This window comes from Blennius ocellaris (genome assembly GCF_963422515.1).
Source record: "Blennius ocellaris genome assembly, chromosome: 14".
In the NCBI taxonomy this organism is placed as follows: Eukaryota; Metazoa; Chordata; class Actinopteri; order Blenniiformes; family Blenniidae; genus Blennius; species Blennius ocellaris.
Window position 1 is genome coordinate 23,172,349 of NC_137663.1, and position 16,107 is coordinate 23,188,455.

The 16,107-nt window shown below is 43.4% G+C and overlaps 1 protein-coding gene across 1 annotated transcript; it reads left to right on the plus strand.

The window, feature by feature from the left end:
* Positions 1–771: 771 nt before the first annotated feature.
* On the plus strand, positions 772–12,402 carry trpv1 (transient receptor potential cation channel, subfamily V, member 1). The gene is made up of 16 exons (XM_080508248.1): positions 772–859; positions 3,706–3,913; positions 4,016–4,170; positions 4,254–4,406; positions 4,501–4,638; positions 5,664–5,962; positions 6,531–6,707; positions 6,798–6,953; positions 7,040–7,135; positions 7,222–7,292; positions 8,923–9,088; positions 9,174–9,240; positions 9,801–10,132; positions 10,214–10,335; positions 11,864–11,979; positions 12,060–12,402. Exons 2-16 carry the CDS (start codon positions 3,714–3,716, stop codon positions 12,143–12,145), a joined length of 2,334 nt encoding a protein of 777 aa, XP_080364374.1. The 5' UTR covers positions 772–859; positions 3,706–3,713; the 3' UTR covers positions 12,146–12,402.
* The last annotated feature ends 3,705 nt before the right edge of the window (positions 12,403–16,107 follow it).

Below are 16,107 nucleotides of genomic sequence, written 5' to 3' on the forward strand. Positions count from 1 at the left end.
GGCAATCATAAAGTGAATAATTAACCTTATAACAATGTTTTTTTATTTTGTTTCTTTTTAACATGGAGTGTTATGCCACCGACAGTCGGCTCATGCTTGTGTGCCTCAATTTGACTGTGAAGCAAAAGACATAAAGGAAGTGACCTGAGCAAAGGAAATCATCACATCTGAAGAACGTGTCACTCTGCCCCCCCCACCCACACACACACACACAGTCACAGGACTGCAGCTGCACTGAAAACACACAACAACACACACCCACTCACATGAAACAAAACGGAGAATCAGACGGGAAGTCAGACTCAAAGAGATCTGGAAGTGTGAGCAGAGTATCTTCCTCGGTGAGTTTCTCTTTATTCAACTTACATACTGTTTCTTTCTTTCTTCATCTGACCGTTCAGACTGAACGAATTAGATTTGATGACTCCACAAGCAAACTGTAAATTGTCTTGGGTCTCTGCTGAGCTCATCATTGAAAAAAAACCAAAACAACCCCATTTACGTCCTTACTGGATTATTTACCGATTGTCCACGTACGTGAAAGCCTTTGCGGTGCGCTTCGTCTCCAGCAGTGACGGTCAGTTCAGCATCCTTTCAAGCACTCAGGGCTTCAGTAATGAGCTCTCATGTTCTCCCGGGGCGGGTCACTCTATCTCTCCCCCCCCTACCGTCTTTCTCCCCCTCTCTCCTTTTTCCAGTATATTGACGAAGGAGCATCTCAGGATGAGACACAGTGTGATGGACACGCCCGTCTCTGCAGGACACTGATGGGAGTACTGCCGTTTTCCCCGTTTGGCTTGAAGATCTGCCGCCTCCATCAACTCATTTGACAAACTCAGAAGAGGAACGTCTACATTTGGTGGGTCAGATTATACATCATCTCTCTTTTTTAATCAGTTTCCATTGATGATCTTGAATCTAGCACTGTGCAGACGCCCCTTTGTTTCAGAAAACATCAATCTCTTTTTTATCTTATTTTTTTTAAAGGATGTAGAGTGGATGTTTCTAACCTTCACCATGTGTTCCGTTAGAATAATCAAGGCTCACATTACCTCATGTCATGAATCAATACATCCATTAATAATGCAGCAGGACAAAATGGCGCAACATGAAACACTTTAAAATTCCTCAAAGCAGAAAGTGTGGGTTTATTCCGGTGCTGCTCTGGAATTTCACCGAATACAAAGACATGCTCCCTTTTAGAATATAAAAAAAAAACAGTTATTCTCGCTATTTATTCCACGTGATTTTCACGTCGTCTTAGTTTGAACTGAGTCACCAATTCTCTTTTTTTTTTTTTCTGGCCGCAAAAAGAGGAAACGGGGAGCAAACAAAAGATCTGCGTTGGTTCCCATGATCCTCCACATGTCCCTCCGAATATAAAACAATTTTTTATTTAAGTTTAGAGCAACACTCTCTTCTTATACTTGCTGAATTCTTGTTTTCTTCAACCTCGCGAATACATAGTGGATGTTTCTGCAGAGCAGCAAGTGACCGGCGGAGGACTGTAGCCATGGAAATCTCCTTCTAAATAAACGGCTTTGTTAGTCACCGGGGGGGTGAAACATCACATGTCAGAAAATATGTCTGTGGCCTCGGTAGCGAGATGAAGCCCCGTGGTAAAGATGTTTCACACCCGCCTGAAACGCACAAACACTCTGGTCCTGTGTTGTTTTACAGCGACGGCTGGAGGCCAATTACAACAAAGTAAGAATGTAGACGTGAGCTGCGGAAAAGTTTGACCGTCGGTCTGTAAAACAGTTTGATCAGCGACTATTTGAAGATGAAAATGAAGAAGATGATGATTTTTAAGCTTTAATCTAGCTTAATTATTTTGGTTTCTATGTCAATGAAGCTGTAAGAAACAAAGTGTAAATGCAGTTTTTGTAAGACGAGTTATTTCTGATTTCAAAACTCAATTCGCACCATTTTTTTGGTCTGATTTGATCATTTTCTTCCCCAAAGGTTCTCTTATAACTTGTGTTGTAACATTTTTCCTTGTTTTTTAATTTTTTTTTAAATCTCACTATATTGTCCCTAATAGAGGCTGTGGACCTCGTCTTTAAGTTTATTATCATGCCGTATATACAAACATGTTTCCCTGCACAATGGAGTTCTTCCTCTGCTGTCCACAAAGGATCCAAACATTAAAATAGCAGATAAAAAACGCATCTAAATGCAATTGACAAAAAAAACAAAACAAACTATGTACGATATGTAAACAAAAAGTAATGCAATGTAAATAAGTGTTTATACACATAGGAGAGCAGGAGTAATGTGGGCAGCTTGAATAGTGAGCAATCAACTGCGTACAAAGTGTTTTACGAGTCTGAGACAAACACTGCTGGACGCACAAGCGTTTAACAGACCTGACCATGAGGATGTGAAATTAAAATCATTTCATGAGTCTAATTTGATCTCCAGAGGTCTGGACCAGTAAAATAACAGCCTAATCATCTAGAATTAACCACAATTTCCCCTTTGTGTTTCAGTTTCACTACAAAAGAAGTAGAGGTACTTATTTATTTTTAAATTAGGCCTGGAAAACTTAAAATTTTACAAAGAAATATAATTACATAAGAATGACGCTTCTCAAAAAAATAAAAGGATTTTTTTTTGGCAGTTTTCAGCATGCAATTGCTGATTTTAATGACTTTTAGTTAAATAGTCGTCCCCAGTAAATAAACCAGGATCTGTTAAACATGTTTTGACAACCTCAGAGCATTAAAAGCGACGGATTTCAACACCCCTCGGCCTGATTATAATACACAAATATCACAACATGAACCATTATCGCATGATAAGTATGTATCTATTTGTTGGTAAAAAGATTATAAAAAAAAAAAAAAGAAAACCAGTTGGTATGATTGACGTTGTCTTAATCTTTTTCCGCCGATTGAGGAACACTGATAAGACAGAATAAAAATAAACAAAAAAAAACACTGACAGTCGAGGTAAATCACATTGATTTTCTCATTTCAGGGACATCTGTCAAGTGTGGCAATATGACAGGATGTGGATAAACAGAAATGATTGAAATTCATTAATTTGATGTGGAAAAAGAAAAGAAAAAAAGAAGTCTAAGAATAAGTGATGAATACAAAAACTGCACCAAAGCTGATTATTGAATATGTATATTTAAAAAAAGAAAAAAAAGAAAAGGGGTGTAAGATTGAAACTTAAAGTGGATGTTGCGATCGTCAGCACTGATAGCAGAGTGGACTGAAGTGATGAATCTTATTTCCTGTTGTTGAACCTTCCTATTGGTCTGTAAATTTACCAAATCGCAATCTGATTGGAAATCAAGGTGCTGAAAACACTCAGAAAGTAACACGACAGGACCTTATGACCAGTTCACTGGTTCAAATCCCACTTAAATCCCAACAATTCTTCCAGCAATAATAATAATAAAAAAAAATGCTATGTATTGACTGTTTTGCTTCTTTTTATTTAGGTTTATTTATCTATTTATTTTAGAATGGTAGCAATAGCGTGACACGACACCACAGATTTCGGCCATTGCTTCACTATGAGAAATAGCATTAAAGCCTCGAGCAGGCCTGGATTTGTTTGTAGATCGCACTTCTGCAATAAAGAACTTCAGAGCGCAGTTGAACTTGCGGGACGTAAACCTGGGGAAAGGGAATCTGGTGTAATATTCCTCCTGGCTTTTTTTCCCGCCGTCGTTATTTTTTTGGAGATCAGGAGCGAAAATGAAGAAGTCGGAGATGTTCGGGTTGGAGCTGGAGGCCGACGACAGGACGCCGGAGGACATCTTGAGAAACAGAGCAGCGCAGAAGTGCCGGGCGGAGGGCAGCCAGGAGGAGACGCCCAACGCCCCCATGGACACCGATTACCAGGAGGAGCGGGAGGACCCCGCCCCCAAAATCAGATTCAATCTCAACTTTGACAAGTGAGCTTCCCCATCGCCGGGACGAACCGCCGCCGCGCTGCGTTTTGTCAAGCCTCATTATGTTTATTGACGCGACGCGCCGTCGGCAACCGCGCTCCACAGGAAAATCCGCGGCGAGGCGGCGGACAGGAAGAGGGACAGCAAGACGTTCAACATGGACAGGTTGTTCGAGGCGGCGGCCAGCGGGGACGTGAGGCGGCTGGACGGCCTGCACCTGTACCTGCACCAGAACATGAAGAAACTCTCCGACTCCCTGTGTGAGTGTGCGTCGATCGAGAGCCGCTGCGTCTAAAAAATTGACAAAAAATTAAATAAAAACAACCCCTGGTGGCTTCCACAGATCAGTCCTCCGGTAAAACCGCCCTGATGAAAGCTCTGCTGCACCTCAGGGACGGCAAGAACGACACGGTGGAGCTCCTGATCGACGTCTCGGAGAAGACGGGCGACATCAAGGAGTTGGTGAACGCAGCTTTCACCAACAGCTACTACGAAGGTTTGTCGGCAGGTCGAACGTGGACGAGATCCGTCCCGCGTCCCGCGTCTTCTCTCTCTGCGTCGACGACCGGAATGTTTTTTTTTGTTCGCAGGCCAGACCGCTCTGCACATCGCCATCGAGAGGAGGAGCCTCTCCTACGTCCAGCTGCTGGTCAGCAAAGGGGCGGACGTTCACGCCAAAGCCTGCGGGGTTTTCTTTCAGCCGCACGACGGCCCCAACTTCTACTTTGGTGAGTTTGGGGGGGGGCGTGGCCCTGTCTGCGGCCTCGTGCACAGATCACAGAATACACATTACTTTATGTTCCCCTCATTAAAAATAGCACTGTGTCTTCTGGAAGACGTCGATTTCCGCGTTACGAACAGGAAGAACAAGCTGGCTGGGAACACGTAGAGCATTTATTATGGAACCTGTGGCTACGTGGTGCTTCGAGATTTTAATATGCATTTCAGCTATTCTTAAAACCCCGACAGACCCACAAGCACTTTTTGTTTCCCCATTTTCGAATTTGAGCATTGAAATGTCAGTGGATATCGGTTCATTCCTGCTCTCAATCAGATTTCGGTGTTTGTTTTTTACAACTAAAGGCAGTGAACAAGTTCTCCTTTCAGTTTCGGTGTGAAAAGCGTTACTGTATCAAACATAAGGCCTCTGGTCCAGCCGACACAACCGCCAAGCAACTGGTGAACATTTCACAAAGAAAAACTTATTTTTTTTCTTTCAATAAATCACTTTGGAGACATTTTTAGAGGTTTCTTGACATTTCACAGTATTTTACACCAGAAGATGTAGTCAGACGAATGTAGTCAGACGAATGTAGTCATTTTCAGTCGCCATTGTTTGGTCTAGGGAAAATATCAACATTTTCATCACGCCTGCTCTGTCCCATAATCAAAAAAACAACTTTAAAGTTCCAATTTTAAGGTTATTATGGCACTATTTTACTACTCAAGATGACATTGGGCTGCATGTGGCGCCTGAACTACGGTGAGTTTGACACCGCTGGTAAAGTTTATCAGGTTATGGTTAAAACTGTTAAACATGTTTACATTTATAACGGCAGACGTGTAAAATACAACAAGAGACCATGAAGTCAAATGAACACAGGATAAAAAAAAACAAAGCAATAAAAAAAGTTAATTGAAATAATAATTGTATCCATCTTCTATACAACTTATCGTCTTTAAGGGTCATGTTGATTAAAAACCAGAGGGACCTGTAGACATGAGTCAAGCGTTGTCTCTCGGCTGTCTCCAGGCGAGCTGCCTCTGTCTCTGGCCGCCTGCACCAACCAGCCCGACGTGGTGGAGTTCCTCATGGTGAACGAGGACCAGCGGGCCGACGCCAAGACGACCGACTCTCACGGCAACACCGTGCTGCACGCCCTGGTGGTGATCGCCGACAACTCTCCGGACAACACGGCCTTCGTCACCAGCATGTACGACCGCGTGCTCAAGACCGTGGCGCGGCAGCATCCCAAGCTGAGGCTGGAGGACATCGAGAACCGCAACGGCCTGACGCCTCTGAAGATGGCGGCCAAAACGGGAAAGATTGGGGTGAGTGCTGCTGAGTCGATACGAGAAGTACCGGAGAGCTGAGAGGGCTCACTGGCAAAAACTTTCTCAAGGCTTTCCAACAGTACTAATCGTCCCCCTACCTGGAATGGCGCCCCAGAAGTGAAGAAAGTGTGTCCTCTCTCTCCCTGGCTGGTCTCAGTTTTTAAAAAGTGTGTTGCTCCAACCAGCCAATCAGAAATCAAGCCCTATATAGTGTCATCACCCAATCAAGGTAGGCTCCTCCCCCTTTGACTCTGGCAGATGGGGCCAAGAGAGGAAGAACTTCCTCCTCTTCCCATAGATGGGCATGTGTGGGCGGAGCCAGTCCGGCGCACACAGACGCAGCAGATTCTGAATGCAGCTCCTCTGATCCAACATTCTAATGGATGAAAAGCTGGATTTGGGGCCATAAACTCTGAATATCATCTTTGTACCAATGACACCGATGTGAAAGTGTTGAAAAGTTGTACAGTGTGACCCCTTTTAAAAAACAGGTTCTGCTGAGCTCCTGGATCAGGAACCGGCACAGAGTCGACTTGTCGTGACTCTTTCCGATCTTCTCCTGCAGATCTTTTCCCACATCCTGCAGCGGGAGTTCCAGGAGACTCACACCAAACATCTGTCCCGCAAGTTCACCGAGTGGGTGTACGGGCCCGTCCACTGCTCGCTGTACAACCTGGAGTCCGTGGACTCCCACCAGAGCAACTCGGTCCTGGACATCCTGGTGTACGGCAGCGATATTCCCGTGAGTTCAGCGCCGTCGACCAACCCGGTCGCCGCCGCCGCCACCCGCTGGGGAATCACACCCGTCGTCTCCCCCCCCGTCTCCCCTCAGAACCGCCACGAGATGCTGGAGACGGAGCCGCTGGGCCGACTACTGGAGGAGAAGTGGGGGAGGTTCGCCGGACGGATGTTCTTCTTCAACTTCCTGGTGTACCTGGCGTACCTCATCGTCTTCACCGTCGTCGCCTACAACAAGAAGAAAAAAGAGGTGCGGCGGAGGGTCCCCGTGGCGCCGGCCTCCACGCGGGAGACTCTCCTGCGGACGCTCCTAACGTTTCCTCTGTTGTTCCACAGCCTCCGTTTCCGCTGGAGCGCGACGCCACGGGCTACCTGTACTTCGCAGGCCAGCTGCTCCTGCTCCTGGCAAACTGCTACTTCTTCTTCATCGGGGTCTGTGACGCAGTTCGTTGTCGACTTTGCAGAGTTTGTCCGCCGTTTGCGTCTTTAAAAACCTCAAACTCGACCTGAATCCACAGATCGTCGACATGAAGAGGAAGCAACCGAAGCTGCAGACCCTGCTGATCGATGGATATTACGAGATTCTCTTGTAAGTAGTGAAGTTCCTACTTCTGTAATGTTAAAAAAATCAAATCAAATATGCCAAAAGTATGCCAACAAACAGAAAAAAACAAAACAAATTTATTGCAAAGTATAGAGGAGTAAAGTTCCTTTTATACAAATATGAAATGAAATTGATCTCCACTGAGCTGCATTTATAAGTTGTATCTCCGTGAACCAGCTTTATGGCTTCACTCGTAAGTAACCCATCCTTAACCTTAACTACACGGTGGGCGTCCGTGGAGCTGCTGGGGGTCAAAGCGGTGACCCGAGGGTCACTGTGGGATTCAAACCCGCGATAAGAAAGTCCACCTTTTGTAACCTCGAGGCCGGCGCTGCCAAGAGCAGGGATGGGAAACGCGTTTTAGTTTCATCTCGAGTGGGCTGGGCTTGTAAAATAGCGACCTCTAAATTTAACCTTTATAGTCTTTCTGTTGCCGCGGCGCAGATAAGAAGCGATGATTCTGTCTATATTTTCACAAAGCCAAACATTCACGACTGAAAACGACTACAATCTCGACGCAAAGTCAATTTTAATCAAACCATTTGGTGCGAGATACAGTGAAATGTAAAAAAAAAAAAAAAGTCTCCTATAGCCGTGGCATTATGGAAGTTTTTGACGGCTTTCATGGCGGCGTCAACGATATCGGCTTCGGTCTTGCATTTCTTTGTTGAAAAAGAATCCCTATTTTCTATAAAATTTTGTAAAGGAGCGTGACGAAACACCAATAATTTTGACACTGAATCACTCAACAGGTGAGGTTTTTCCGTCTCGACTGCAAACGGCCGATTTACAGTAAATCTTGACGTTTGTACTCAAAAGGGGGAATAATCATGACGTCTTAAATCGACTTCCTGCTGCCAGCCGGCATGTGTTTCACTGAAGAAGAGCAATTCTAGTTCTAATGTCGTATTTGTGTTACGTTTGTTTGTGAAAGTGAGCGATGGTTTTTCAACCTTTTTGAGCCAAGGCACACTTTTTTGTTTCAAACAATCTGGAGGCACACCAACACCCGAAAATGTTAAAATTTGAAACTCTGTAGCCTCTATTAACAATATAACGTCATTCTCGTCAAAGTTTTATCAACAGGAATCAAATAAATCCAGAAAAAAAGTATTTCCCAATTTCTTTTTTTTAATAATTTTTACTCACTCAGTGTGAAACCTGGACCTGATGGATGAAGAGCTGAGATCCTGGTTAACATTCTTTCTTTTCAAAAACTTCTCCATCACTGTCACTGACACAGTACTTTGATACAAGATGGGAGCAGCCGCAGGTGGTGGTGATTAACCAGACTGACGTCTGTCAGTTTCGATTTCACCGGCAAAGTTCTGTGCTGCCATCTATTGGCAAAGAGTGCTACATGATTACTCTTCAACACACTGCTCTCACAGCTGACAGTGGCTGTAATAGCAAATGATTTTTAGAAAAAAATGTGAAATTGGATAACTTCCCATGGCACACCTGACTATATCTCGCGGAACACCAGTGTGCCAAAAACACTGGGTTATAGAACCAGCTCTAATAATTTTTTTGAAAATCCCCCAAAAATGAACGTGTCTTTAGATTCAGAGGCGATTATTAAATGTAAACATTTTTGTTGGGGTGTTTGTGGCAGCTTTGTGCAGGCCGTCCTCTTCCTGGTCTCCACGGGGCTCTACGTGTGCAGACGGCAGGAGTATCTAGGCTTCCTGGTCATTTGTCTGGCCTTCAGCTGGGTCAACCTGCTCTACTACTCCAGAGGCGACAAGCACATGGGCATCTACAGCGTCATGATACAGAAGGTACGTGTCCCGCCGCCGCCGTCGCCACCGTTGGAGAACTTACGACGTGATACCCGAGGCTCTCTCCTCCTCTTCCTCTCCGCAGATGATCCTCAGCGACATCCTACGATTCCTGTTCGTCTACATCGTCTTCCTCTTTGGATTTTCTGCAGGTGAACGACTGTCTTAAAACTCCTTTCAATGCAAGACACAAGTAAGAAACAAACAAGTATTCAAGAGTAAGATTGTGTTTTTTGACTCCACATTTCTCATATTTTCTTCATTTTATGCAATCACATGCACATTGTGTTTCCAATTGCTTGTTGACTTTCTCATTACTACTATTTTTTTTATAATTAAAATTTTTTTTTTTTAAAGCAGGACACAGGAGTCGTTTTAAAATCAAATTTATAAAATGAAAATAAAAATAAAAACATAAATGTTCATATTTTTTACCTATAATTGAGTAAAAGGAGCCACAGGTTTGGTTCTCGGGTTGTTCAATTGATTCGATGAGTAAAATATCTATATGATCGTGAATGTGAAAAACAGAAAAAGTTAAAAGTTGGTTGTGGCACTCCAGCTCTTTTTATTATTTTTTTTTTTTAATAACTCAGAAAAACTTTACATCAGATCAATACGGAGAACTGAAAAGAAGTTACTCGCTCGACGCGACATTCCAGTGTTTTCCCGGAGTGGACTTTGTAATCAGATTACCCGTGTCCCGTCACAGCCGTGGTCACCCTGCTCATAGAGCCGCCGGTTAAAAACGCCACGGCGCCGGGCAAGAAGGGCCGCCTGTTCGGCCCCGCCGACCCCGACGAGGAGTGCCTGAAGCCGTCCTACAGGAACATCTCCTACACCACCATGCAGCTCTTCAAGTTCACCATCGGCATGGGCGACATGGAGTTCACCCAGGACTACCAGCACAAGGAGGTCTTCTACATGCTGCTCATCGCCTACATCATCCTCACCTACATCCTGCTGCTCAACATGCTGATCGCCCTCATGAACCGCACCGTGGAGAAGATCACCATGGAGAGCGCCAGCATCTGGAAGCTGCAGGTGAGGCGGAGAGCCCGAGACGAGGATTCACCCGGCTGCTGTGGGTTTTGTTTATTCACTTTATTTTTCAATTTTTACCAGAGGGCCGTCACCATCATGGACATGGAGAAGCGTCTGCCTCGCTGCCTCAGGAACAAGCTCCGCTGTGGGGTGGAAATAAAGCTGCGCACCACGCTGGGTACCGACCGCTGCCACTGCTTCAGGTCGGTTTGAAACCACCGTTTTTTTGTATATCTTACTCATTCAACGTGTAAGTCACATGAATCTGTTCTTAAGTGAGAAAAAAAAAATCTAAATTAATGAAATAGTGACTCTAAAATGTGCTTTACCAAAAAAGATATTTACATATTTGACTGCATTATCTTTAGGAGTTATACATTTTCTGACATTAGGGACAAACTGGTTCTTTTCAGACATTATACATGATTCTGCTCACAAAAAGCATGTACCTGGATATAGTTTTCTTAAGTTTCTACATTAAATATTATTGATGTAAAGCTTTCTCAGTATCATCCTCCTCATTAATAAGAAATTGCAAAAAAAAAATCAACTTTACATTTTGAATACTTATTTGTGTTTTTAAGCTGTAAAATCTGTTGTTAGTGCAGAGAAGTCAAAATGCTTCTAGTTCAGGAGGAGAATCAGTTTAATCTCTTTTGGCTCAGACTGCTGAAATAATCACGTTATAATCTGTATAAATACTAAAAACCCAATTTCCCCTGAGTTCTAATCACCAAAAATGCAAATAACCTTTTAAAAAATAGTTCAATCTGAAACTGGATCTGTCAGTCTACACAGGATTTCTGCAGACTTGTTCAAAAACTCACCCTTTGACCAGAAGTGAACTAATCCTCCTGCTCTCTGCTGCCATCTGCTGGTGAGACGCAATGATCGTCCTCCTGAAGCTGTGACGTCAGCAGACCCCGGAACCAAGATTAAGTCAGTCAAATCTGTTAAACATGGTACGATCTTATCTTTATCAAAGATTGTCCATGATATTATCTTCTAATTTATTCATTAAAATTAAAAATAGATGTATTTTTGATATAGGTCACATGTTTCACTGAGGTTAAAATGAAATTAATTCACTAATGTACAAATGCATAAATAAAGGCTTGCCAGGAAAAAAAAAACAAGATTAAAAGATTAAACACATTTTGAATGGATTAATTCATTAGATTGCATCTCATCTTATTTCCTACTGGTCATTTCGAAGAAATCAATGGTGGATTAACCGATTGATGTAATCAATAAAACACATTTTGAATTGATTATAAATGTTGAAAGCAACTAAAAAAACGTGTAGCAGTTAAGACAGGTGCAGAGTATATGTAAATACTAAATATTTTCAATTTAATTAGCTACGATTCTCATTGTCGACCATTTTTCAATTTAATATGGGCCCCGTGAGGCGGGTCTCTTCCTGACACTTTGAAAAGCTCCGCTTTACAAAAAAAAAAAAAACACCCAAAAGCTTCTTTTCAGATTAAAGCGAGTCGCTGGTGTTTGGTTGATTCATCCGAACAGATTCGATATAAGCGTGTTCAGGAGAGTGACATCATCACAGCAAACTTCACCAGATTATAACGAGCTTCTAAAAACGAGCTCCTGTCTGGAGGACGCTTGTCTTGTGTTGTGGGTTTTTTTCCCCCCCCACTCGTCTGGCTGAAGGCTGACTGATCTGCCAGGCAGCAGGCAGTAATTGGAGCGCGTGTCCTCTTGTCGTCTCAGAGTGGAGGAAGTCAACTGGAACAAGTGGAACATCAACGTGGCCAAAATCAACGAGGACCCCGGGTACTGGGACGGAGCCCAGCCCCCGAACTCCCAGGCCCCCCCGCGGAGCAGAGGTGATCCCATGTGAACACACAGGGGGGGGGGGGCAGAGGAGGTCGTCTGCTCCTGCTAAACATCTCTGCTTCCTCCACAGGGAGGAGCTGGAGAGTCTTCTTGTCGGACGACAATAGGCGGCGGCAGGCGCATCAGTCCACAGAGATGAGCCCCATCAATGTCTGAGGCCTTCGGGACCCGGATCTGCTCGTCTGACCCCGATGCTCCAGGGAGAGACGAGCAGCGAGGAAGCTTCAAGCTGAAATACTGCCGTCAAAACGTGGATTGGTGTTCAGCCGCTGAAGGGAATCTACTCATCAGCCCAGGATCGCTGGGGCGCCGTGGAAAAGGCAATAGAAATGGATGCGGAATCGTTTTACACCTAAATGTAAACACAAAGACAATGTTTCTAATGTTCTGTATTTGGAAAATGGATGGATGGTTGGATGAACGCCCATTTTCAATTTCATGCCAGTAGAATAAAAAAAAAAAAAGAAGCTGTAACTTGAGTGAAAAGAGACGGGTTTATTTGTATACTTCTCATAGATGATGCATTTATTAATCTGTAAAGTGCAAAAGTTACGATTTCCCTGCGTAAAACTAAACAACACCACTTACTCAGACGACGATACAAGAATAGGAATTTGGAGGAATCTTCAACCTGAAGGTCGTTTTGAAACAGACATGATGCTTCGGTTTATCATTGAATCTACTAAAATCAAACACATACAATATATTCTCATCAAAAAAAAAAAAAAGACATAAGCAAACGACTTACCTGCGATTTTACTTTTCATCAAAACTCGAGCCAAACGTTCAGCTTTCTCCACAACATGCTGACGATTCAAAACGTTCGGTGCATTATCACACAAGATCGTGACATTTTTTTTAAAAATTTTACTTTTAACCCCTCGGCATCCAAACTAAACCGTTTCTTACGCTTGGTCCGAGAGCCGGTTGATAAATCGTTGGGTTTCCTGGATGGCGGTCGGCGGGACGACGGTGGTTTCGAGCGCGTTTGAATTGGCAATCGAATGGAATTTCTGTATTTCGCTGTTCATTCTGAGGAACATCAAATACATGCACGGTAAATTTAGAAAATACGTTTTTTTTTGTGATAAAAGCTTGCAAATCTATAAAGCACTGATCGAGGCGCTGCTGCGCCCCCTGGTGGGTTAACTCATCGGAGGACTCGGTTGAGGTTCAGTCGACTTCCTGTCCTCGCGCCATTTAAGACCCGAGTCGCCTTGCAGACGTGGCGTTTAGTCCGCGGGCGTCCATCGCATGCTGCTCCCTGCCACATGAACAGGATGGCGCCGGATCTCTGCCCCGCGAAGGCCACAACCTGCCGCAATCCTTCACGGGGGAGAAGGAGGGGTGGGGGGTGGTGGTGGTGGGGGGGGGGTGACGCTGATCACAAAGGTTGCTGATCCCCAGCCCCCCCCACCCGCCGGGTGCCCTTTATACCAGCCCCATTTTCAATCACAGCCAGACAAGCTAAATCTACCGCGGCCAGAAAGTCCCGCGGATTTCACAGCGTGCTCCGTCTACCCCACTTCCTGTTTGCTTCTTGGCAGCGGGGGAGGGGTGGGGTGGGGGGGGGGGGGGGGGGCAGCGGTTGGTGGAGCGACTGCCGATACGGCGACGGGCGTGTGAACGGCGGAGCGAGCGACCCCGACCCGTCGCACCGAACACAACGGAAGAGTTACGCCGTCGCGCTGCAAAGGCCGCGGCGGAATGAAAAGGGGAGCATTGAAAACAAAAAATCGGCGTTGATTTAGAGCGGCGGGTTTTCAAAGTGTCTGTGTGTCTAGAATTGTTCAATGAAAGGGGGGGTCATCCTTTTCAGAGCGTTAATTTCTATTGAACGTTTTGTTGTCTAAAAAGCAAAAGAAAAATCTACGCTACAGACGTCGGACCGAACACGACAAAGGCTTGGAAGACGACTCGCCGTCGAAAAAACCCGGGACACGTTGAAATTATTGTTCAAGGACGCGGAGTTTAGACTCATTTCAAAGCATAAATTAGAACTTTATTTTATTATTACAATATTACAAAAAGAGTAGCACAACTCTCACGCTCTCGCCTCGTATCTGTCGTACAGAATGACACAAAAGAAAGGCTTGTGGACCTTCTTCCTTTTCACAGCAATAGTACAAGAAACGAAGAGGGGGAAAAAAAAATAAAATAAAAATAAATTTAAATAACAAGCAAATCAAGTATTATAAATAGTCACAACCGCAAACTTAAGCTTTGAAACTTGGGGAGGAAAATAAAATTAAAATAAAATAATAATGTTACAGCTCAGTAACTACACATTGCTAAAAATATATAATTACAAAATATTACTCCTTTTCTTGCTTTCCATAAAGAATCTCTAAGGAATTGCTCTGTCTATTCAACAAAACGTCATTAAAATAAACGAGATCGAACAGAAAGAGAAACCAAAAATTGCTGTTTCTGTGTATCCTTACCGACTTCTTTCTCCTCATTATTTGGGGTTTTTATTAAAACCATGCTCATTTTCAAAGGAAAGTCCAAGGACCAAACACTTAAGGCTTTTTAAGGGCTGTTAGGGAGTTAGGTGAACAAAACATGGGCATTATTGTGTTATTACACACACACGCACAGTCGCACACACATACACACACACACACACTCATCCAAAACTGTACCTACATTTAGCAGGCAACATTCACACACAATCATTAAACTTTAAAGTTACAGTAGTCTAGTAGGTAAGCCAGTGTACAATAAAATAAACAATGCATTTGCTGTTTCACTTTAAACTTCAAAAAAAAGAGAAAAAAACCAAAACATGGGTTTGCCTCTGAGCGATCTTGCAAGTGATCAATTTGGTCTTTTCAAGCAGACTTGAGAATCAGTAGCAACGACACATGAACTGGATTCACTTCAGTTCCCGTTGTGAGGAAGGAAAACCTCTGGCTGTTCAGATTCTACACGACAATATTAACACTTACGTACTTCTAACTCCAGGGCGCCGTCCTCGTGACTAAACCTATCCCTTTTTTCTTTTTTTTTTTTCCTGTCGCCGCAACGCAGACGGTCTCAACATTCAAGTAATACATTTGAAATGGATACAAAAAAAAAAAACAAAACAAAAAGATCTGAAAAAGGACACGAAACAGAAAATGGCACAACTTTGTAACAGTGTGTCCTTGTTAACCTGACTTTGGCCATTTTAAGGTAGGAGAGTTAATCTTTCATGACTTTTTCTGCACTAAACATTTCACAATCTAGTCGCCACACGGGGCACCGACAAACTTTTTTTTCTTTTTTTTAGTTTTTCCTTTTTTTTTTTTTTTTTAAATGTTCGTTAAAACACCTGAATTCATTGCAGCATTTGAAGCAGGACAGAGCGTCACCCATTCAGCAGACCTGCCCCCTGCTGAGACTTCACTATGTACAAACCTGATTACCTGCTTCTGACTGACCGAGAGGAGTACATCTTGATTAGTCCTATAATACAAATAAATAATTACATTAAAAAAAAACAAAAACGAATAATAATAATAATAATAATAATAATAATAAAACCTCTGTGTACATGTGCATACTGCAAGCTTTACCAGCTGTGTTTCTTTCCAGTGCCGCGTGGCTTTTGTACTAAAACAAGATGGTTGCTCTCTCTCCTGTCCTGAAGTGATTGTAGTTTATCTTGAAGCGTAGAAAGTCGTCAGTCCAATGAAACGAGTCAGAGCCCAAAAATTTCCTGACGCGATTCCGTTAAAAAATAAACGATGTTGCTGCTTTTCAGCAAGTTTTTTTTTCTTTCTTTCCTTCTTTCTTTTTTTTTTTTAAATCTCTTTTTTTTTCTTACATGCATAAGAAAAGTTTACCAACAGGTCTGAAGTAGAAATAACACAGGATCGGTTGAGATCCAGGCACGCAGACGAGTTTGATCGATGAAGATGAAGCAGGGGAATGACAGTACGGATCTGCACACACGTGCGCACACACACACACACACACACACACACACACACACACACACGTTACTTCAAAGTGCTGAACAAAAGCACCCGTTAATAAAACTTACAGTGGCAATTGATCACTTGCAAGATTACAAACAAACAAGGGGAAAACAAAACAAAACAAAAACAAACAAAAACAAACTACTGATCTTC

Bases quoted from the DNA above. Each gene is read 5' to 3' on its own strand.
- trpv1 (XM_080508248.1), top strand. From the start codon at position 3,714: ATGAAGAAGTCGGAGATGTTCGGGTTGGAGCTGGAGGCCGACGACAGG. The intron at 9,241-9,800 runs GTGAACGACTGT...GTCCCGTCACAG, and splicing joins CCTCTTTGGATTTTCTGCAG to CCGTGGTCACCCTGCTCATA. The intron at 11,980-12,059 runs GTGATCCCATGT...CTTCCTCCACAG, and splicing joins GGCCCCCCCGCGGAGCAGAG to GGAGGAGCTGGAGAGTCTTC.